Source organism: Argentina silus (assembly GCF_951799395.1).
Source record: "Argentina silus genome assembly, chromosome: 21".
In the NCBI taxonomy this organism is placed as follows: domain Eukaryota; kingdom Metazoa; phylum Chordata; class Actinopteri; order Argentiniformes; family Argentinidae; genus Argentina; species Argentina silus.
In genome coordinates this window covers 6636446-6660151 of record NC_139675.1, presented here as the reverse complement: position 1 = coordinate 6660151, position 23706 = coordinate 6636446, and the positions used below count along the sequence as shown (strand labels likewise).

The 23706-nt window shown below is 41.9% G+C and overlaps 1 protein-coding gene and 1 long non-coding RNA gene across 2 annotated transcripts; both read right to left on the bottom strand.

The window, feature by feature from the left end:
* Nucleotides 1-216: 216 nt before the first annotated feature.
* Nucleotides 217-3021, bottom strand: LOC310820813. Its single transcript, XR_014554834.1, has 3 exons — nt 2864-3021; nt 1029-1088; nt 217-611 (listed from the first exon to the last, which is right to left on the bottom strand). It is a non-coding gene; the product is annotated as an uncharacterized lncRNA (long non-coding RNA).
* An 18298-nt stretch (nt 3022-21319) lies between these two features.
* Nucleotides 21320-22657, bottom strand: LOC310821201 (uncharacterized protein). Its single transcript, XM_083693150.1, has 4 exons — nt 22443-22657; nt 22255-22319; nt 21936-22081; nt 21320-21783 (listed from the first exon to the last, which is right to left on the bottom strand). Exons 2-4 carry the CDS (start codon nt 22296-22298, stop codon nt 21593-21595), a joined length of 381 nt encoding a protein of 126 aa, XP_083549276.1. The 5' UTR covers nt 22299-22319; nt 22443-22657; the 3' UTR covers nt 21320-21592.
* Between the last annotated feature and the right edge of the window lie 1049 nt (nt 22658-23706).

Sequence of the window (23706 nt, the reverse complement as noted above, 5' to 3'; positions counted from 1 at the left end):
TGATGGGGTTGTTGTTGGAGATGCTGTGGTTGTTGTTGGAGAAGCTGTTGTGGTTGTTGGAGAAGCTGTGGTTGTAACAGCAGCCGTGGTTGTTGTTGGAGAGGCTGTGGTTGTTGTTGGAGAAGCTGTGGTTGTTGTTGGGAATGCTGTGGTTGTTGTTGGAGAAGCTGTTGTGGTTGTTGGAGAAGCTGTCGTTGTTACAGCAGCTGTGGTTGTTGTTGGAGAAGCTGTGGTTGTTGTTGGAGAGGCTGTGGTTGTTGTTGCAGATTCTGTGGTTGTTGTTGGATAGGCTGTGGTTGTTGTTAGAGAAGCTGTCGTGACAGCAGCCGTGGTTGTTGTTGGAGAAGCTGTTGTTGTTGGAGAAGCTGTGGTTGTTGTTTGAGAAGCTTTTGTGGTTGTTGGAGAACCTGTTGTTGTTGGAGAAGCTGTGGTTGTTGTTGGAGAAGTTGTGGTTGTAGTTCCAGGAACTGTGGTTGTTGTGGGGTTATCAGTGGTTGTTGGAGTGGTTGTGGTGGTAGTGAGCACTGCTGTTGTTGTAACGGCGGCTGCTGTGGTTGTTGTTTCGGCAACCGTGGTTGTAGCTGTGGCAGCTAATGATGTTGACATCAGCACTTTTGATGGAAAATAAGTAATTGTTATAATTCTAATATAACCAGCATGGGAATTTGACCAAACATCAGGTTTCTTACTTGCAGATCAATTCTGGAATGAGAAATATGTCTCTGTACAATCATTCTATACTAATGAATAATATCAAAGTCAGACACAGTTGTGACGCACCATATAAGAGGTGGTGCTCTTATTACAACTACATGATGGTCTAAGAGGACTTTTAAACTCACATGGACATCTATTCTAACTCAACAATATATCCAAAAGGGTTCATTCTACAACTCATCACCACTCTTGAAACTACTTTTTAAAACTATGTTCTTTGCATCTTAATCAATCTTAAAGTTGCTTCAGCAGGTATGTGTTGTTCCACATGCCAAACACTCGTGGTAAGAGCATGTCCCTCTGTTCCTTACCAGTTAGACATAGCAGCGTGGCTCTCCATCTTGTCCTGGTCTTAGTCATCTCTGCACAACCTAAGCCGGAAGGACCACATTGGTGATGCATTGAAAACATTTATTTCGCTTAATTTTTTGAGTATGAAATACATTGATACAGTCCATTGAATTTCAGTACTGAAAACAGTCAGATGCACTGCATCAGCAGCATAGATATCTAAACAGCCTGACTATGGGCAGGACACTTATAAAGTATGTAAATGACCGAATATTTAATTGTGGTGTTTAAGTATGCAAGAATAGAAAATAACAGTAACAGAATAGAGCCATTCATTACTTAAGTCCATAGCATGTTCACGATGCACGCAGTCTAGCATTAGAGAGGTAATTCAGTACGATTGCAATTCGTAAATTATTATTCATTTATCGTAGTCGTATCGCAATTCACAAATTATTATATAAATAGTAAATTATTATTAAGTGTCCTCTCATTAATTTTATCGGTGTATACTCAAACACCCAGAGCTGACTTTTAACAACTGTACCATTACAACTGTAATGCTGCGGTCATACCAAATGTGTACAAGTGCTGTTTGAAATAACAGTGCAACTGACTTTGTCTATTTTGTCATTTTAGTTGATTTTAGATTGCTACGACTTTAAGACACTTGCTACATTGCTACGATTTTATGTTAATTATATACAGTATATACAGTATATATATATACTATATATACTATATACCGAACCTAGTGCATGCAGGTGAACTTGATCATTTATGATACTCACTTATCCTTTTTCAAACTAAACAAGTGTCTTGAGGATGAATATTTAAATTGCAAGGGAAGGCAAGAGGCAATGATACAATACAGTGATATTACAGTATATCATTAAACATTAATAACAAATCAAATGTAGCATATTATCAAACCTCAAACATTTTGCTAATGGATAAATAGTGTCCTTGTCAAGCAATAAATCTTATTTGTGTATCCTTTATTTAAGCAGAGAATTCACATTGAGATTAAGATCTCTTTTCCAAGGCCCTGGCTAAAAAGGCAGCATACAACATATATCAATGGACAGATTAGTTTGGTAAAAAGAGTGCAAATGCACAAAAATAACTTAAAAGAGCTGTCTTCCTCATGCTGAATGGTTATGTGCATTACATGGTTAATATCGTCAATCACAAAAAAATTGTTTCAACTCTTTCTGTAAAACATAATTTAATTGTCTCGTGTGCTTAATTGCTTTATTTCACAGCTACAGTAGGCAGCCTCACATAATTTCTTGCTTGACTTCAACACTACTGTATATCCATTTTGCAACATTTTGGGTCATGTGACATTTATCATAATTGAACACATCTTCAGATTTTCACAGTTTAATGATACGACCTTACACTATGAATATTGGCAATATAACTTATTATTAAACTTGAAATACCGGTGCTTTAAGTAAGTAATTGAAGACATACTGCCGATCAGTGTTCTGTATTGAAAGTAGAGAATCAGAATTAGAATTAGAATGAGATTACTTGTTTGTTTTTTTCTATGTTTTTCCTTGCCATTCCCTTGTTTTTTTTAAATTGTCTGCCTTTTTCCTTCCTTTCCAAGTCCTTGACTGTTATATTATTGTATTTCTTTTATTTGAATCTCCTGATCTAGTCTGTATCATCTATTTACTCAGCTATGCTACTAATCTTTAACATCCTGCTCATTTGATATCGCCTGAAAAATGTCACAAATAGATTTGAAATAGGATAACAGAAAATGTGAACATTTACCACATGTTTTGGTATTTAGAATGTATTTCCAACCAGACACAGAAAATGTGATATTTGATAGACTTACCTGCTCGTAAGACTGCAATATCCTTAATATCGATAAAATCTGCCTGTGGCACTTGTTCTTATCAAAGTTTTACTTATGATGACTGTGATGTACAGTTATTATTGTAAGTCGCTCTGGATACAATTGTCTGTTAAATAAAATGTTAAATAATAAATGTGTATCCAATATTTCCTGTGCTGTGAGAACTCTTCAAATGGATGCACCTGAATGACTAGTGTGAGTGGCAACACCTTTATATAAAATATCCACAACTATGTGCCCATCTCCACCCAGTCCACCCCACCCTGTACTACGCACATCAAAGGATGATTTGGTGACGCATAATAGTTTGTTCAACAATGGCAAATGTATTGAGATGACATGAATAGTGGCAGGTCATCACATTTTTGGAGAATGTGTGTGTGCGTGTGCGAATGCGTGCTTGTGTAAAGGTGCATGCATAGGTAATGGGACAGCATTTTTCCTTCTTTTGGCTCTATACTCCAAAAATTTAGATTTGAAATCAAATAATTACTATTACTATTTGTGTATATATTGATTTCACCATTTAGAAATGGCAACACTTTTTATACATAGCCCCCTATTTCAGGGCACCAAAAGTAATGCCACAGATACACATAATGTCCAAATGAAGCACTCATAATTGATTGGTCAACAATAACTGCCTGATGTCTGCGATCCATTGATCCCACCAGACGCTGGGTATCTTCTACTTGGGCACGGCAACAAATGCTTCACTCTCCTATTACTTACGCAGGGCACTGTATTTTAATGACAGCAGTAGCATATGAGTGAATAATTGCACCATCACGTTGACAGTTTCAGAGCATTGAGTAGCACCTGATACCCCGTGCGTGTTATCTTCGCTGGGCATCACAGACTCCACCCAAGCAGGAACAACAGTGACAGCTATAATAATATTGTCTGTTCTTCAGTGTCCTCATTTGAACTGGTTCAACTGGATGTCTAATCGTCACCTGTATTGCTCATCTTTTCACTTTTAGGAGTCTATTTGCTATAATTAGTGCATTGTAAAGGTTGTCACCTGCTGGATGCAAGGTGCTGGTGGTGTAGAATGCAGGGTGCTGGTGGTGTAGAAGGCAGGGTGCTGATGGATTTCACATGGATTTAGTGCTATACAAATAACTGTGTTATTTTTGTTGTTTTAATAATAATCATAATTAGCCTAATTGTACCAAAGGGTCCCATAACACTTTATTTTATAGTACTGTTTCATCTGGTGCATATATATATATATATATATATATATATATATATATATATATATATATATATATATATATATATATATATACACACTCACTCTCACACACACACACACACACACACACACACACACACACACACACACACACACACACACACACACACACAGTGGCTTCAGACCTTTTAGACTCTTTTACTTTCCTGGTGGAGAGAGAGAGAGAGAGATATTAAATATTCTCTCCATAAAAGCTAACAATAACTTCCATATGCATCAACTAGGTGTATCCAATGACATAAGAGGTGTGCATGTACCTCTTACCAATGGTGTTGTGGAGACTAAACGCACGTAAACGTTGTTTACCACCTGTTATCGACAACCGACAACCAAACGTTGAAACCTCTAAATAAATAATCACAAGATCATAAGAATAAGTGCCACAACCAGTCACAGTGCGTTTTGTGTTTGTGTGTGTGCGTGCACGCGGTTCAGGTTCAGCACAACTGGGTATTTTGGGATTTGCTAGGTGTAGAAATCTGAGGAGGAGGAGCCCAGGTGTATTCTCCCTCTCTCCATCAGTCCCAGTTTGAACACACTTTTAGAATAAGGCATTTGCCCTGTACTCTATCACACAGTCACAATAATACAGCCATCGTTTGCATACTCTTCAGTGTGTCCATCCCGTGGGTATGAGCCGTAGTAAAAGGCTTATTTATGGAATGACCCAGCTCTTGAGGAGCACGCGCTACGTAGCGTCAGCCAGAGACGCCGTTGCACTTTCCATCTGAGCGTTCGACCTCCACAGAAAAAACGTTATTTTCTGATTAACAACAACCAACCAACCAACCAACATCTGAACACCTGCTGAAAACGGTTAAACCTTTAGCTTGCTACAATAATGGAGAGCTATCTACAAGTAAAATAAAGTTTCTCTATCAAGTGCTCCGTTTTTTGATTTGTGTGTTGAATTGACAGCAGCAAACTCCTTGCTTTGTAAGGACGATTGGACGGTAGCTTGCTCCATTCCAGCCAGTTAACGGCCCTGATGTTTTGGTCCAGCGAAATAGATGGTAAGCTTTACTTACAACAAGTAATCTATGTAGCTAGTTAACGATTGTTCGATAACTAAGTTTGAAAATTAAAGCCACATTGTCTATCACGTAGTTAGCTGCTGCAGTTACTGTTACAGTATATAGCTAAGCAAACAAATTGAGGTTAGACTCTAGCGAGGCTCAACACTGGTAGTTACTGTTGCTAACGTTGTTGATCATCTATTCTAGGAGGTTAACTATTAGGCTAATTGTCTGGTGAGGAGCAGCAGCAGTTGACAGAAGCATTTCACCCTAAAACCATGGAAATTCTCAAGGTATGTAGCCAGCACTTTCTGTCAGATGAAAACATGTAATGTAAATCAGCTGTAGCTCTCACTTTGGAAAACAAATCTAAACATTAAATAAAGGTTCTCCTTTGAAATTACTGTAGCACATAATCTGGAATTGTGAGCCAATCCACTTTCGAAAAATATAGGCTAAATATATAAGGGTAAGGGGGGCACAAGTTAAAGCATCGTCTCAGCCTTGTACTCAACAGGGCTCGAGTGTTTTGAAAAAAAAAAAATTAGGAGCACATTTGCGGGTGGAACTTTATGCCTACAAAATTACCTAAATGCGTGCTTGCAAAGTTACCGTTTCACACTCGCACGCATTATAAATTAGAGTTCAGACAAGCGGTAATCACTGCCAGCCCGCTTTTGTGAGCGAATTCGCGCGCGGAGATACATAAAAGGAAATTTAGTGAATACCTATGCACGTTCTCGGCCGATTTGCATTTGGCATATTTGTCGGCTGTCAGCTCATGACATTTTCTAATCGTGAGTGAAATTAGCAGGGATCAGGTCGCATCGCCCACAGTGAGAGCTACCAACGGGTCTGTTCAAGACAGAATGACAGTGGAGTATGGAGACAATGGAGTATTTGTCTTGCAGTAGTAGACAGTCTCATCCTTTGGAATCATAAAAATCGTGCAGTGTCCGACCGTCCGTGTCCCATCACACAATAGCAACATAACAACTTGCAATAGATTCAAAATCAGATTGTCGACCGATATTTATAAACTGTTGCGAAAACAAGGACACATTGAGGAAATAACATTATTATTATTTTAATTTTTGTTGATTTTTTTTAATGCACAAATTGACAATAATGTTAAAGCGCTTGTGAGTGACGGGATCATATTACAGAAAAACAGTACAATACATATACTACAAGGAAAACACAACACAAACAGTCAGCTTGGTCATATTTCACATATTACAGTAAACATAGTAACCTCACCCTTCAGGTCAGAATAAAAATAAAAATAATAAGTAAATAAGATAACATGGAATTGTATTAACTGGGAAGATAACAGGGAAGGTAAATTTGTCTGCAGAGGCAAAGAAAGGCCCCCACATCTTTTTAAATTTATTGGAAGAGCCTTTCAATGTATATCAGATTTTGTGTGAGAAGGTGGTGTTGGTGATTTCCATCTCATTAGTATTCGACGTCTAGCCAATAATGTTACATACGCTGTCAGATCCGCTTGGGGCCTAGGCGAAGGCAACTGAAGGATGCCGATCAGAACAGTAATGGCATTAGGCTCGATAAGTGTCCCAGTTACCTCCCACAGAGTATTGAAAATCGCAGTCCAGTAGTTACGCAGAGATGTACACTACACGACCAAAACATATGCACATGGTTTGCAGGTGTTTGATGACATTTTTCACAAGAGGGGTCAATGTTGTCATCATAATATTTGAAAGCTCTGTCAATAGCAATACGCCTATAGCACTGTCAAGAGTAGTATAACACTATATACTAGCGCTGTCAAGAGTAGTATAACACTATATACTAGCGCTGTCAAGAGTAGTATAACACTATATACTAGCACTGTCAAGAGTAGTATAACACTATATACTAGCACTGTCAAGAGTAGTATAACACTATATACTAGCGCTGTCAAGAGTAGTATAACACTATATACTAGCGCTGTCAAGAGTAGTATAACACTATATACTAGCACTGTCAAGAGTAGTATAACACTATATACTAGCACTGTCAAGAGTAGTATAACACTATATACTAGCACTGTCAAGAGTAGTATAACACTATATACTAGCACTGTCAAGAGTAGTATAGTACTGTTTATAGCACTGTAAAAAGTGTGTAGCATTGTTAAGAGCAGTATAGTATAGCACTGTCAAGAGATATAGGCTGAATATAGGCTAATTATTCTAAAAGAAAATATATAAATAAATAAAAATAACATTATTAGGACAAAAACAAAAATCTTAAATAACCCAAATTAAAAAGACATTTGCTATCCTATTGTATCATTTTATCTGACAACATTGTATTGTATCATTGTATTGTATCATTTTATCTGGATTAAGGCATCTGCTAAATGCATTTCACCTTATTAACACATTTTGCTTAGTGTTACATTTTTACATACAATCGCCTGATTTGTAGAGTAATAGTCTTTCATTACCAATAGTAGGTTTAGCAAGATTATTGTAAGGTAAACAATTATTGTAACGTACTGGTGGCTGATGTCGTGGCAGCATATATAAGCTAGCCAGCATCTGTGCTACTAGCAGCTATGTGGCAGGCTATAAGCTACCTAGCATCTGTGCTACTAGCAGCTATGTGGCAGGCTATAAGCTAGCCAGCATCTGTGCTACTAGCAGTAGCAGAGTGAGAGGCAAGGCAGCGAGGGAGAAGGCTGTGGGTCGGGGAGGACTTCCCGATACTGTGGTCACTGATGGGGCGGCGGTGGTGGATGTCTCTGAAATAGCAGAAAGATGGCATGGTTCATTAATGGGAAATAACTGTGAGCAGTGTCCTCCACAATTGTTGTTATCCAATGTTGAATTCAACGAAATTTGTTTAGATATGGTGACAGTGAACACTTACGAGCACTAATGCTGTTTGCTATGATGTTCAGGGAGGTGGAGTTGTTGATCAGAGCTGCGTTCATTGTTGACACAGCGTTGCTTGCTGAGGGAACTGAGGACGTGTTCTTGAACACAAGGGTGGTATCAACGACTACAGATCCACTCCTACTCGAGAGAGGCAGACAAAATGATCAATTATCAACAAAAATAGTTCAGTCATTCTCATTGTGTTTAAATTGTCATTGACGGAATTTCATACTTACGTGAATTTGTTGACAATGGAACGAAGGAAGGTGGATGGATTGCTGCTCTTATAAACCTTGTTCACCTGCAGCGAAAGATAATTTAGATTACAAAATATGTTTAGGGGCACAAGCGATTGAAAATGATGGAGCTAGTCACATATGTTTGTGTTCTCTACACTCCTACAAACATGATAAACCATCATTTGTCTGACTGCACTCATGATCTATTCTGGTATCAAAATGTGGCCTCTAGCCGCCCCACAAAATACAATGAGTGAATAAATGTCTGTCTGCTTTGCATTTTTAATAAACAGCACTTACTTTTAATTTTGATACTTAACATTTGATATAACTGACTTTTACTCAAGTAGCATTTGAATGGATGACTTTCACTTTTACCTCAGTCATTTTTTAGCAAGGTATTTATCCTTTTATTTGATGACTTTAGAGTACTTTTTACACCACTGGGTATTCAGTAAATTATCCCCTTTCTTTGGTAAAGTGCATACTAATATAAGAACTGGATTCTTACTTCAGAGACCACTGTAGCAGCCAAAGTTTTGAAGGTCGAAGAGGACGTGTTGGAAAGAGCCGAATTGAACGTCTGGTTAAGGCTGAACACAAGACCCAGGGTTCCTTCACTTGAAGATGGAGGGTCAGTTGATGCGGTTGGAGCTTCAGTTGGAGCAGCGGTTGGAGATGCGGTTGGGGCAGCGGTTGGTGCTGCGGTTGGAGCAGCGGTTGGTGCAGCGGTTGGTGCAACGGTTGGAGCTTCGGTTGGGGCAGCGGTTGGGGCTGCGGTTGGAGCAGCGGTTGGTGCAGCGGTTGGAGCATCTGTTGGAGCAGTGCTTGGGGCAGTGCTTGGGGCAGTGCTTGGAGCAGCGGTTGGACCTGCGGTTGGAGCTGCGGTTGGAGCAGTGCTTGGGACTGCGGTTGGGGCTGCGGTTGGGGCTGCGGTTGGAGCAGCGGTTGGAGCAGCTGTTGGAGCAGCGGTTGGTGCATCTGTTGGAGCAGTGCTTGGGGCTGCAATTGGAGCAGTGCTTGGGGCTGAGGTTGGCGCAGCGGTTGGAGCAGCGGTTGGACCTGCGGTTGGAGCTGCGGTTGGAGCAGTGCTTGGGACTGCGGTTGGGGCTGAGGTTGGGGCTGCGGTTGGGGCAGCGGTTGGAGCAGCTGTTGGAGCAGCGGTTGGTGCATCTGTTGGAGCAGTGCTTGGGGCTGCAATTGGAGCAGTGCTTGGGGCTGAGGTTGGCGCAGCGGTTGGAGCAGCGGTTGGAGCTGCGGTTGGAGCAGTGCTTGGGACTGCGGTTGGGGCTGCGGTTGGGGCAGCGGTTGGAGCAGCTGTTGGAGCAGCGGTTGGTGCATCTGTTGGAGCAGTGCTTGGGGCTGCAATTGGAGCAGTGCTTGGGGCTGAGGTTGGCGCAGCGGTTGGAGCTGCGGTTGGAGCAGTGCTTGGGACTGCGGTTGGGGCTGCGGTTGGAGCAGCGGTTGGAGCAGCTGTTGGAGCAGCGGTTGGTGCATCTGTTGGAGCAGTGCTTGGGGCTGCAATTGGAGCAGTGCTTGGGGCTGAGGTTGGCGCAGCGGTTGGAGCAGCGGTTGGACCTGCGGTTGGAGCTGCGGTTGGAGCAGTGCTTGGGACTGCGGTTGGGGCTGAGTTTGGGGCTGCGGTTGGGGCAGCGGTTGGAGCAGCTGTTGGAGCAGCGGTTGGTGCATCTGTTGGAGCAGTGCTTGGGACTGCGGTTGGGGCTGAGGTTGGGGCTGCGGTTGGGGCAGCGGTTGGAGCAGCTGTTGGAGCAGCGGTTGGTGCATCTGTTGGAGCAGTGCTTGGGGCTGCAATTGGAGCAGTGCTTGGGGCTGAGGTTGGCGCAGCGGTTGGAGCAGCGGTTGGAGCTGCGGTTGGAGCAGTGCTTGGGACTGCGGTTGGGGCTGCGGTTGGGGCAGCGGTTGGAGCAGCTGTTGGAGCAGCGGTTGGTGCATCTGTTGGAGCAGTGCTTGGGGCTGCAATTGGAGCAGTGCTTGGGGCTGAGGTTGGCGCAGCGGTTGGAGCAGCGGTTGGACCTGCGGTTGGAGCTGCGGTTGGAGCAGTGCTTGGGACTGCGGTTGGGGCTGCGGTTGGGGCAGCGGTTGGAGCAGCTGTTGGAGCAGCGGTTGGTGCATCTGTTGGAGCAGTGCTTGGGGCTGCAATTGGAGCAGTGCTTGGGGCTGAGGTTGGCGCAGCGGTTGGAGCAGCGGTTGGACCTGCGGTTGGAGCTGCGGTTGGAGCAGTGCTTGGGACTGCGGTTGGGGCTGAGGTTGGGGCTGCGGTTGGGGCAGCGGTTGGAGCAGCTGTTGGAGCAGCGGTTGGAGCAGTGGTTGGTGCATCTGTTGGAGCAGCTGTTGTTGTCACGGTTGAGGCAGCTGTTGGCGAAGCAGTTGGTGGACTGGCGGTTGATGATGTTTCTGAAAATATGTAGGTGAATATGGTTATAAAGGGGGTAAAAAATCAATGCTTTGTTATAGTGTCCTCTATAGTTTCCTCCAACATATCAATGTTGAATTTGGTCTTCATTCACTGTTGTCAAATTCAGTTTTTGGTTGTTGAAATAGTTTTACTAGCTGTTGAGGTTGTGTTGGTGTCTGGTCGTGGTGTATCCACACTCAAAGAAGGAGTTGGAGAACTTGTGTTTTATACCGGTTGTGGCGTATTTGTTGGCTTTGAAGGTAATGAAATCATGTTGATGTCTGCTTTAGGAGAACTTTTTACACTGAAAGGTATTATTGTAGTCTTTGAACCTGATGCACGTGTTGTCACATTCAAAGGAGCAGATGTTGTTTTGGTTTCTGGTTGTTTAGTTTCGTCATTTTGTTTTGTCATATTTGTCCCTACCAACCCTTGCATTAAAATGTGTCCTGTACCCAGAGACTGTCCATATTCTGAATATGTCCGCATGTAAAAACAGGTGCAAATTGAAAAAATACACATTGTGATCTGTAAAACCACCTCCGGACGTGGACGAGCTCACATTGTGGCCGCATAGCAGACAAGTGCAAATGCAATTCGGACACAGTGGTCGTTAACCACATTCTGTTCAACTTTGTTTCAATTGGACTTGTGACCGCAAGAGTAGACATTTAAACAAAATCTGATCACAACAGAAACACACGCATGCACACACACAGTTAAAGGGAGCATGTTAATGCAAGGTGTAAAAGTAACCTGGTCAGATGTTATTATTATCAGATCACAGTACGCATGTTAATGGAAGGTGTCAATATGGGGTCTTTGTTGGTTGTAAGGGTGATGTGACAGATGGTGTTGCTGATGCACTGGATGGTTATGAAGTTGCATTGACAGGAGCTGAAGTAATACAAATACAAAGTAGAGATTGGCTTCAGGGCTCGACATCAAGCGTTTGTCCCTGTTTAGTTCAGCATCACGTCAACATGCCCGGACAACGGACAAGTAAAATAATCACATTATATTTGATTGTATTGAATTTAAAGTAGTGTTTGTAAGTGTAGTGTGTTTGTCAAGGAACCATGATGCACGGACCAATTAGGCTCTATCTCCATATACACTCACTGGCCACTTTATTAGGTACACCTGTTCAACTGCGCGTTAACGCAAATATCTAATCAGCCATGGCAGCAACTCAATGCATTTAGGCATGTAGACATGGTCAAGATGACCTGCTGAAGTTCAAACCGAGCATCAGAATGGGGAAGAAAGGTGATTTAAGTGACTTTGAACGTGGCATGGTTGTTGGTGCCAGACGGGCTGGTCTGAGTATTTCAGAAACTGCTGATCTACTGGGAGCGGCAGTTCTCTGGGCGAAAATGCCTTGTTAATGCCAGAGGTCAGATGAGAATGGCCAGACTGGTTTGAGATGATGCAGAATTTGGCGTAAACCACATGAAAGCATGGATCCATCCTGTCTTGTATCAACGGTTCAGGCTGGTGGTGGTGGTGTAATGGTGTGGGGGATATTTTCTTGGCACAGTTTGGGCCCCTTAGTACCAATTTGAGCATTGTTTAAACGCCTTTATGACCACAGTGTCCCCATCTTCTGATGGCTACTTCCAGCAGAATAACGCGCCATGTCACAAAGCTCACATCATCTCAAACTGGTTTCTTGAACATGACAATAAGTTCACTGTACTCCAATGGCCTCCACAGTCACCAGTTCTCAATCCAATAGAGCACCTTTGGGATGTGGTGGAACGGGAGATTTGCATCATGGATGTGCAGCCGACAAATGCTATCATGTCAATATGGACCAAAATCTCTGAGGAAAGTTTCCAGCACCTTGTTGAATCTATGCCACAAAGAATTAAGGCAGTTCTGAAGGCAAAAGGGGGTCCAACCCGGTACTAGCAAGGTGTACCTAATAAAGTGGCCGGTGAGTGTATACTTCTACGATACATGAAGCGAGCTTAGTTCAGGCAGGACACTCTAAGTCAGTGCTAGCTGTCTGTCAAGTGACAGATTAGCTGTCTACACGTATGCACCCGACACAATCATGTTGATATGGCCGGCCTCCTGAAATGGTCAGTGTACACACCTCTCATAGCCTACAGTTTTGTTCTGGTACTGTTGGGTGTTACTGTGAGAGTGTTACTCTTGTTTTTGTTCCCACCACCACCCCCAGCCTCCACCTGCTTTGGTTCTGCTCAATCTGTATCTACCGGGGGGTTGATTGACGTATGGGCTCCCTGCCATGATATATACAACAAAGTTGTATCAAGGCACATGTTGGCCAAGGTCTGGCCTTTTCATGGCAAAGATAAGGCGCAGAAATGGCAGCCAGAGCTAGTTCACTTCTGGCCTGGGGAGCAAAGTCTTACCTGGACCACATCCCGATACCGGTAGAAAACAGACGTGGGCCAGATCTGGCCACTCATTACTCTGCTGACAGAGATGCGTGGTCGTTTATAACTCCCAGGCAAGGAGCAAACAAAAGAGCGGAGCCATCCAAATACGCCAAGCCTAATTGTATTACCATTTTATATTCAATAAATGGTTAAACTAAGATGTACTTTATGCAATAATTAAAGTCTTTCAGTACACAAGATTCATTGCCAATTTTGTCAATGTGTGTAGCAATGTATTTGTTTGTTTTACAGCCATGCAGGTTAATGGAATGGTTTACTCAAAATAAAACAATAATCAAATAGTCTCATTAAAAAACTCTGACCTTATTTTCTAGTTGTGGTTAGTTGCCATGGATATGTTGTAACAGTGGTTGTGCTTATACATTTTAAGGAACATTACCCATTGTTGTGCTGGAGTGTGTAGTAGAATCGGTAGCTGATGTTCTCCCCACTAGTGCTGTTAAATAAACATGTTGAACATTTTTTAAAAGCTTCAGACAAATACAATGCCATCTGATACACTGTACAAAGCTGAGATCTGCGGTGTAGGCTGTAAGTCTGTAACTCTCATTTCAGAATATAGAGGTAACAAGTCATAACAAACCACTTCTTAGCAAATAGCTACATTGCACTATGTAAGTGTTTGGACAATTAATCCTTATACTCCAAAAGTTTAGATTTGAATTCAAACAATTAATATGAGGTAAAAGTACAGACTGTCAGCTTTTATTTCAGGATATAAATATTGGTTTCACCATTTAGAAGCAACAAGACTTTTATACACTGTCCCCTTATTTCTGGCCACCAAAAGTATTTGCACAGATTATTATTTAATCCAAATTAAGCAATCATATTTAGTATTTGGTCGCATATTCTTTGCATGCAATAATGGCCTGAAGCCTACAACCCAGTAACCCCACCAGACACTAGTTATTTTCTCTAGTGATGCTCTGCCAGGCCTGTACTGCAGCCATCTTCAGTTTTGGTTTGTTTTGAGGTCTTTTTGCCTCATCTTCATCAAATTAAATGCATGTTCAATTGGATTTAAATTTGGAGATTGATTTGGCCAGTCAGGAACTTTCCATTTTTTGGCCCTGAAAAATTCCCTGTATGTTTGGGGTCATTGTTTTGCTGTATGATGAAGTGCCACCCAATGATTTTGGAGGGATGTGCTTGTGCTTCCCAGTTCCAGTGGCAGCCATACATGTCCAAGCCATAAAACCACCTAAGCCATGTTTCACAGATGAGGTGATGTGTAAATATTGGACAGTTCCTTCTTTTCTCCACACTTTCTCTTGCCATCACTCTGGTACATGTTCATCTTTGTCTCATCTGTACACAACACCTTTTTCAGAAGTCTGCAGGCTCTTTAAGGTATCTTTTTAGCAAACTGTAACCTGGCCATCCTGTTTTTGAGGCTAAGTAGTGGTTTGCACCTTGCTGTGTAGCCTTTGTAGTTCTGCTGGTCTTCTCTGCGTTGGTAGTCTCTGACACATCCATGGCTATCTAGAGAGTGTTTCTGATCTGTGGGACAGCTGTTTGTTTTTTCTTTTCTTAATTATGGTGAGTATTCTTCAGCCCTCCACTGTAGAGGTCTTCTTTGGCCTTCAAGACTTTGAGATTGCTGAGCTCACCAGTGCTTTCTTTCTTTTTAATTATGTACCAAACTGTTTATTTTGGTAAGCCTAAGGTTTGGACTATGTCTGATAGATTGTTTCTGATTTTTTCAGCCTCATGATGGCTTTCTTGACTTACATTGACAACCCGCTGGTCCTCATGTTGGCAGACACACATAGCAGACTCCAGAAGTCTAGAATCAAGACTAGACATGGACAGCTCTCTTATGCCTGCACAAATTATGCGACAGAACACAGCTGACTAATCAGCAACACCTGTTAAGCCAAGAAAAAAACTGTCCAAATGCTTACCCAAATGGCAGGAATGTACGGACACACGCACACGCACACACACACACACACACACACACACACACACACACACACACACACACACACACACACACACACACACACACACACACACACACACACCTGCTAGCAGGAGAAGGATCATGAGAGGTTCCATCCTTTTGGCCATGTCCTCTTAGGTCCCTGTGGAGGTAAACCAGATCAAGTAATGTTAATTAATCATGCGTCAACTAATTTAGAGCAATACACATACCATTAAAGACTATATTAATGCACTTTGAAGAAATCATATTATCATACTTAAATCAATTAATATTCTAAAATCAAATTGATTCAACACACAATCCCCTTCATTCCTACAGCTGTATAGACAGCATACATAATCAATATCAATGTTACGGGAAATGTGTGAAAACAGGAAATGTACACTTCCCAAATTAGCGGTTAATGTACACATATCCCGGTTAATAATCTATACATCTCCCAAGCTTTAATCTTACAAAATGTTTTAACAACCTCTCTCCGGATCAACGGCATATTTGGTTTCAGGCATCACATTCCATGCTAGTTTATGTCATCTCTGCTCAGGTAGTTTGGTAGACCTAGTAAGTTTTTTCATGTCACATACACAACTCATGAGAGATGCTGTTGGTGTTCTCGTGTGTGGCAGGCTGGATCGCAATTGCAGAGCAATGATGAAGCACACTGGCATACTACAGTTCAGACTTGTCTCTGTCCACATCAACCACATTGTTTGTCTAATCCATTATCCACATCATTAAGCATTGACTGCCTACTTTCACTTTAGTTCTCAACATCTCTGGCCTTTTATTAGATTAGATTAGATAAGATTAGATTCAACTTTATTGTCATTGTGCAGAGTACAAGTACAGAGACAACGAAGTGCAGTTAGCGTCTAACCAGAAGTGCAAAAAAGCAGAAAAGTGCAGTGTGAACAGTGTATACAGGTAGTGCAGTATATGAGCAGTATAGTATAAGTAGTGCAGTGTAAGCAGTATATGAATTAGCAGTAGCATTATAAGCAGAATAAATAGGATGCAGTATTTACAGTATTTATTTATTTATTCATACAAACATACTGTAGCTTACATACACAGATGGGAGGAGATATTATAGGATGCTCATTGAAAACAAGGTCTAAATAGAGAGAAAAACTGTGTTTCGACATGCGGGTGTCTCGTCTTCGGAGGAGCTAGATTCTATTTACAAGTAATCGCGCATTGATCATGCAAATGACTGTTATTGTCTTTCTGTCTATGTGTGCGACCCACGTATATAAATGTATACGTATGAAATCGCTATGTGATTTGATCCATGGAATTCGATCGTGAGTTTTGAAACAACCTAGCAACTGGACAATGCGACCTAACAACTCAATACAAAACTTTGTTTCTATTTGGCTAGTGTGAGTTGTTTCTATTTGGCTAGTTCTAAAGTTAGTGTGAAGTTCAACTCCTTTGAACTTTTTTTGTCCGTAAAAACTGTGAAAACGTATGAAATGGACACGGACAGACTCTTGTCTTCTCTGTTTTCCCAGTGACATAGAGAAACCATTCATGTCCAATCCGTAATTAATGGATAGCATTGTTTGGTGAACATTACATTTAAGTAATTTAGCAGATGCTATTATCCAAAGCAACTAACAATAAGAATTCTCCCGGTGCTCCAGATGGCCAGTCCACTACTGACTGTGGGAAATGTATAGATTAACTGGGATATGTATGCATTAACCTCTGAGTTGGTAAATGTAGAGATTAACCGGGATATGTATGCATTAACCTCTGAGTTGGTAAATGTAGAGATTAACCGGGATATGTATGCATTAACCTCTGAGTTGGTAAATGTAGAGATTAACCGGGATATGGATGCATTTCCCGTTTTCACGCGTTTCCCATAATATCGATATTTAGGTTATGTCTTATGAGCCTGAATATGGATATTAAAGTATTTCACCTTAGTTGGTGGATGTCTCTAAAGCTGACCAGTGGTAGCCACACAACTCTCTGTGTGTGCTTTACCGCTTTGCACATACTCTAACTACAATGGTGCTAAGAGCACAAGAATACAAACCATGTGTTGGTTGGTAAAAGGATCTGCCTATAATATATTGTTCTGTGAGAACTGGGCAGGGGACCTGGAGGAGAGGCAGAATTCCAACCATGCCTACTCATAGAGCTGATATGGAACACTGGAGAGGACATTATGGAGGATTTAGCCTCTGGGGGTGCTCTTGAGCCAAAAGGGATCCCCTTATGAATGCACCTTAAAGGGTTAGTCCAGTAAAAAACGTTTTATATCAAATTATTTTCACATTAGGACCAAGGCAAATACAATTAGAACCACCAAAGTTTTGAGACTGGGGCTATGATGAAACATTTGGAATGTTTCCACATATCATTTTGGAATGATATCTTTAACTTGTGAAACTCGTTTTACCGGATAAATCACCTGTTGCTGTTCTATTACCACAATCTCCAAATCTTATTTACAAAAGCCGTCAGGGGGAAATGCATTTTCAAACAAAGCAAGCCAACAAAGCAAGCCAAACTAGTCCTGGAAGGGATAAGAGATAATGTCAGCAGTTTGTGGGATGTAGTTGGCATCTATGTTTATAAGTCATTTGAACAGGCTGATGAATTGTCTCCAGCTCTATTGACCAATAATTGACTCTCCCATGTTCAGCATAAGATATTTCTGATATTTTATTTGCACCGTATCTCTTTGTCATGTGTAGTGTGTTATTCTGAACTATGATCTGAGCATATCCATAACAACTTCAAGATGTTACCTATCAATTATCAACCCTGCTTTTGCATCTAATCATCATATTTCTAATGTTGTATGCAGTTTGGTTTGGGTATGGTCATTTAGGCAGGAATTAGGAAAATAGGGAGTATACAACAGAGTATATAACTACATGCTCTCAAAATACCATTGTTTTAACATTGGATAAAATCAATACAGGTCCATAATGGGACTGTGTACCACCAGCAAATACACACACACACACACACACACACACACACGTCCAATGTCAATACTCCGTACATACAGTATATTAGAGAGCCCAGTCTGGGGAGCCACACCCTGACAGACCCAGAGACATCTCTACAAGGCCTTCTATATTAACCAGTGGCTTTCATGGGATATGCAATGGCAGCCTTGTAATACCTTCACCCATTCAACACAATATGCAGTCATTTGAACAGGCTGATGATACAGTCAGACTGCTAGCCTCTCAAACACCTGGTCAAATACACAGTAGTGTAGAATATGATCTCAGATTAATGACCAAACAGGTGTATGTAACCGATATTGATCATCCTAGTGCGTTAGCATCACTGCTGCATCACTGGAACAAGAAGTCCTGATTTTAACATGACACAAGGAGACAGTTGCCTGTGTCAGTATCTTAATTAAACCATTGAATTATTCAAGTAAATAATAAAACAAAAAACAAACCCATCTCATCTATCTCACCACAGCCGCATCTTACCGGAGAATAATCCCAATATCAGACTTCAGTTGTCAGCTGTGTCATATAATGGGTGCTGTCAACGGAATAAAAGATCTGCGCCCATACAACCTGCCTTCTCTCTCAATGAGCACTAAAGGTTAAAGTATCTTGGATGCATGGGGGTTTTAAGACTGGGGCGAGGGTAACATGTTTGGAATGTTTCCAACCTGTGAGGATCTTTTACTTGTGAAACTCGTTTTACCAGATAAATCACCTGGTGATGTTTTATCACCACAATCTGTACTGTGTAGTTACTGTGTAAAGTACTCTTCAGTTGTTTCTCCTCATGGGGAGTGCAGCTGGTCCCATTAAGGCACAGTACAGGTGCCAGCCGTAGGCTAGGCTTTGGTCCAGTGCTGGTTCCTTCCAGTATTGAGGTTTTTGCTGTAAAGCCAAAGAAAGTAGTCAATTGAATGAGTATTTTAATTGATCTAACTCTCACGAGTTATAAGCAGCCCAGGATATGTAAGTGCCATCATTTATCAAGTTTCAGACATTTACAGTCTATATCAATGGCTTCAGTAGGTGTTCTGCAGATGGTGGGGAGAGGGTGAGGTCCACCCTTATGCACCATCAGTAATGCACCTCTGACCATTGCAGTGTTTTATCTTTTCATTTGTTTTATTTCATTACACTAATGCCAAGATCTTGATGAGGAAGTAAGAACACATTCATATATATGTATTCGGTGTGAATTGTGGAGCAACCAAAACTGTTAATCTTGACGCAACATTTATGACTGGGGCTGAGTACAGCATATACTGTATAACATAGCTTACATAAACTCATGCGAAGGTGTGGTAGCCCTGGGAAGTAAGTGTGTGTGTGTGTGTGTGTGTGTGTGTGTGTGTGTGTTTGTGTGTGTGTGTGAGAGAGAGAGAGAGAGAGAGAGAGAGAGAGAGAGAGAGAGAGAGAGAGAGAGAGAGAGAGAGAGAGAGAGAGAGAGAGAGAGAGTGTGTGTGTGTCTGTCAGGTTTGTGGCAAATTCCTTTTAAATTCCTACAATTCTGGAAGTAAATGGAATTCCAATGAGGCAATTGCAAAAATGGCATTTATTTCATAGGGTTCACATCTTGGTAGACTGTATGTTCCAATAGTCAGCATCACGACTGTGTGTGTTCTTAACATTCAACTGTGAATTGTAAATAATAAGCTTTGGAATTTCAGTTTAAATACACTTCCTGTAGCTAATATGTCAGCTTTTATTTGAGAGTATTTGTATGAATATAGGTTTCACAATTCAGAAACAACAACACATTTTTTACATTGCCCCCCTATATTTAAAGGCACCAAAAGATTTGGACAATTGGCTGGATGGGTGTTTCTGATTAGTCAGGTGTGAACCTGCTAATCGAGCATATTCAGTGTCTTAGAACATGTGTTCAACATCAAGTATGAATTCATCAATTTTGTTGACTTCAGCGACTGCCCTGTTAGCAAGCTAGTCCTGCTTTGACACTGATCCAGCAATCAAACAAAATAAATGTCTTCACACCTTTCTCAATATTTAGCTATTATATCTATCTGAGATTATGCTGAATGTGTTACAAAGGAATGTATGAGGAACCAAATGACAGGCACACCGAGAGGGTAGCAGTATTTAGCCCGAAGGCGTATTTATTAATAATAATAATAATAATAATAATAATAATAATAATAATAATAATAATTATAGGGATAAGGGAAGGGGAAGAGTAGGGTAATCCAGAGAGAGTTGTCAGGGTCCGTTCCGGGGTCGATAGCAGGAGGTCCATTGTTCAGGGGAGGGGGAAAAAGCCGTGGGATAATCCAAAGGGGTGGTCGGGGTTCGGTCCAGGGGTCGTTAGCAGGAGGTCCAATAACTGAGAGGGGTAGGGGGCCAAAGTTCAGGTAGGGGCTGGGTCCGTGGAATGGGTTGACGAGAGGGTCCCGAGGAAGACGAAGGTTCTGGAGGAGCACAGGAGAACAGGGTAGGTCACAAAGAGGAAAACAAGACACAAGGAATTCACAAGGGTTTTCTGGAGGGCTGAAGCGTCTGCAGGTCATGAGTAAAGTTACCATTACTCACAGTATGTTCTGGCACTGGAGTGATGACCGCGCAGGGTTCTTATAGGGTGCTGATTGGGGATGGGTCGCAGGTGTGCTGATTGGCGATAGGGTGCAGGTGCTTTGCCGACTGGGAGCTGGACACTCCAGTGATGATCGCCGGGGCCTCAAGGTGGTGCCAGAGGGTTGGTTAGGAGGGGGAACTGTAACAGTACCCCCCTCCCTACGGGAGACACCGGGCGACCGTCCTGGAGCGTCTGTGTGGGCCAGATAGAAGTCGGCCAACAAGGAGGGGTCCGCGAAGTAGGAGGCCGGGACCCAGTCTCGATCCTCAGGCCCGTAACCCTCCCAGTCGACGAGGTACTGGAAACCACGACCCCTATGACAGACCACCAGGACCTCCCTCAAGACGGTGAAAAAGTAAATAAAAAGTTTAGTGTCCATGGTTATTCGGGTAAATATCGATGTTGTTTTAACAAACAGTATAAAAACTTACAAAAATAACTAAAAAAGACATGTACTCACACGGCGCCGGAAGAGAAGAGGGAAAGATGAGGGATAGATAGATAGATAGATAGATAGATAGATAGATATATGAGAGGTATTATGGTAGTGGATATGAAATATAATTTGCTTCATGATTAATTTATTGCTATTACATATTCACATACATACAGCACTTATCATTATTGCTATTCCAAGTACTTTTGAGCATCCAGTATTGCGATTTGTCCAGCATATTAATTGCAGTAGGAGAGCATGTAAACAAAGTAACATTTGAGCTTTCTCAGTGTTTTAATAATAATAATGAAAATAATATAACAATAAATGTTATTTGTTACGCGCAATATCATTTGTACAATATCAAAGTGCAGTGAGTAACAGAAACACAAACAAGACAATGAAAACAACAAAAAGGACGACAGAAAGGCCTGTCTAAAGATATATTTTCCGTGCCCTAAAATATATGTGGCTGGGCACCAGGGGTTATATCCAGCTGAACAGCCCTGTGAGGATGGTGAGGAGCATGGGTAGACACACTGCAGTCCCCATGGTGACTGTCAAAGTCTGGGCTCCTGATGCTGTGGTGGCTGTTGTTGTTGTTGTTGTTGTTGTTGTTGTTGTTGCAGCAACTGTAGGTTTTGTAGTAGTTGCAGCTGTTGCGATCAACGATTCACCTTAACATGAAAAAAGAGAGTAATTGTGGTTGATATTGGACTATTCTATTAAGGACTAAAAGCGAGGACTGGACACAGCTTCCATAGTTTTTTTCGTAATGGTGAAATTGCAGAAACAATAATAAAGTAACAGAATAACAGATTTAACTTACTTGCAGTGATGGAGGTTGTGTCCACATTGAGGAAGGAATGGCCATTGGCCAGAGCTTCCTCCAGTGCGTTCTCCGCACTGGTCGTATTGGGAACCACAGTCTGGTTCCTGAAGATGAGGGTCATGTTGACAATCACTGAGTCCCTCCTATTAAATTAGACATTTTTAAAGTTTAGTTGCACTTTTCAGGGGTTTTTTTAACAGTTTTTCCAAAACATTACTTTCTTGAGAATGTCTGGAATAAGGAAATAGGTTTTATTTTAATGGATTGTTATATAGTCATTTTCTGGTTAGTCACTATATTGTGATTTTTTACTTACGAGAACTGACGGATCCTACACCTTAGGTAGGTCAAAGGGTACATTATTCTGTAACCACGATTCACCTGAGAGAGATAAACAAAACAAAAAATACAAATAAAATATTTAAAATTCTGATCAATTATTTAAACAGTAAACCCACTGACATATTCTTTCCCAAGAATAACTTCAAAAGATGGGCTGCTAACCTCTGTTGTAACATTTGCTGCCAGTTCCTGGTATAATGTTGTGGTAGAGTCCAAATAGCCATTTAGGAAATTACGGATTAATCTGAATCTTAATGCAAGAGTCCCTTCATTTGACGTGGGTGCTGCTGTTGAATCTGTAGTTGTTGCAGCAGTAGCTGCAGTTGTTGCAGCAGCAGCTGTAGTAGTTGTTGGGGCAGCAGCAGCTGTAGTTGTTGCAGCAGCAGCTCTAGTAGTTGTTGGGGCAGCTGTAGTAGTTGTTGGGGCAGCAGCAGCTGTAGTTGTTGGAGCAACTGTAGTAGTTGTTAGGGCAGAAGCTGTAGTAGTTAGTGCCGCAGCTGTAGTTGTTGCAGCAGATGAAGTAGTAGTTGCAGCAGCAGCTGTCGTAGTAGTAGGAGCAGTAGTAGTTAAGGCAAGAGTTGTAGTTGTTGGGGCAGCTGTAGTAGCAGGTGGTGAGGCAGATGTTGTTGTTGTTGGGGCAGCAGCAGCAGCTGAAGTAGTAGTAGCAGCAGCTGTAGTAGTTAAGGCAGCAGCTGTAGTTGTTGGGGCAGATAAAGTAGTTGTTGGGGCAGCTGTAGTACTTGTTGAAGCAGCAGCAGCTGAAGTAGTTGTTGAAGCAGCTTTCGTAGTTGTTGGGGCAGCAGCTGAAGTTGTGGCAGTTGAGACAGATGGTGTAGTAGTTAAGGCACCTGCAGTAGTTGTTTTTGCGCCAGCTGTAGTAGTTTTTGCAGCAGCTTTAGTCGTTGTTGGGGCAGCTGTAGTAGTTGCAGCAGCAGCAGCTGTCGTAGTAGTAGCAGTAGTAGTTAAGGCAAGAGTTGTAGTTGTTGGGGCAGCTGTAGTAGCAGGTGGTAAGGCAGATGTTGTTGTTGTTGGGGCAGCAGCAGCAGCTGAAGTAGTAGTAGCAGCAGCTGTAGTAGTTAAGGCAGCTGTAGTACTTGTTGCAGCAGCAGCTGTAGTAGTTAGTGCAGCAGCTGTAGTAGTTAGTGCAGTAGCTGTAGTAGTTAGTACAGTAGCTGTAGTTGTTAGGGCAGCTAAAGTACTTGTTGCAGTAGCAGCTGTTGTAGATAAGGCAGGAGCTGTAGTTGTTGTTGGGGCAGCTGTACTAGCAGTTGTTGAAGCAGGTGCTGTCGTAGTTATGGCAGGTGTAGTTGTTGCAGCAGCTGTAGTAGTTGTTAGGGCAGAAGCTGTAGTAGTTAGTGCCGCAGCTGTAGTTGTTGCAGCAGCTGTAGTACTTGTTGCAGTAGCAGCTGTTGTAGATAAGGCAGGA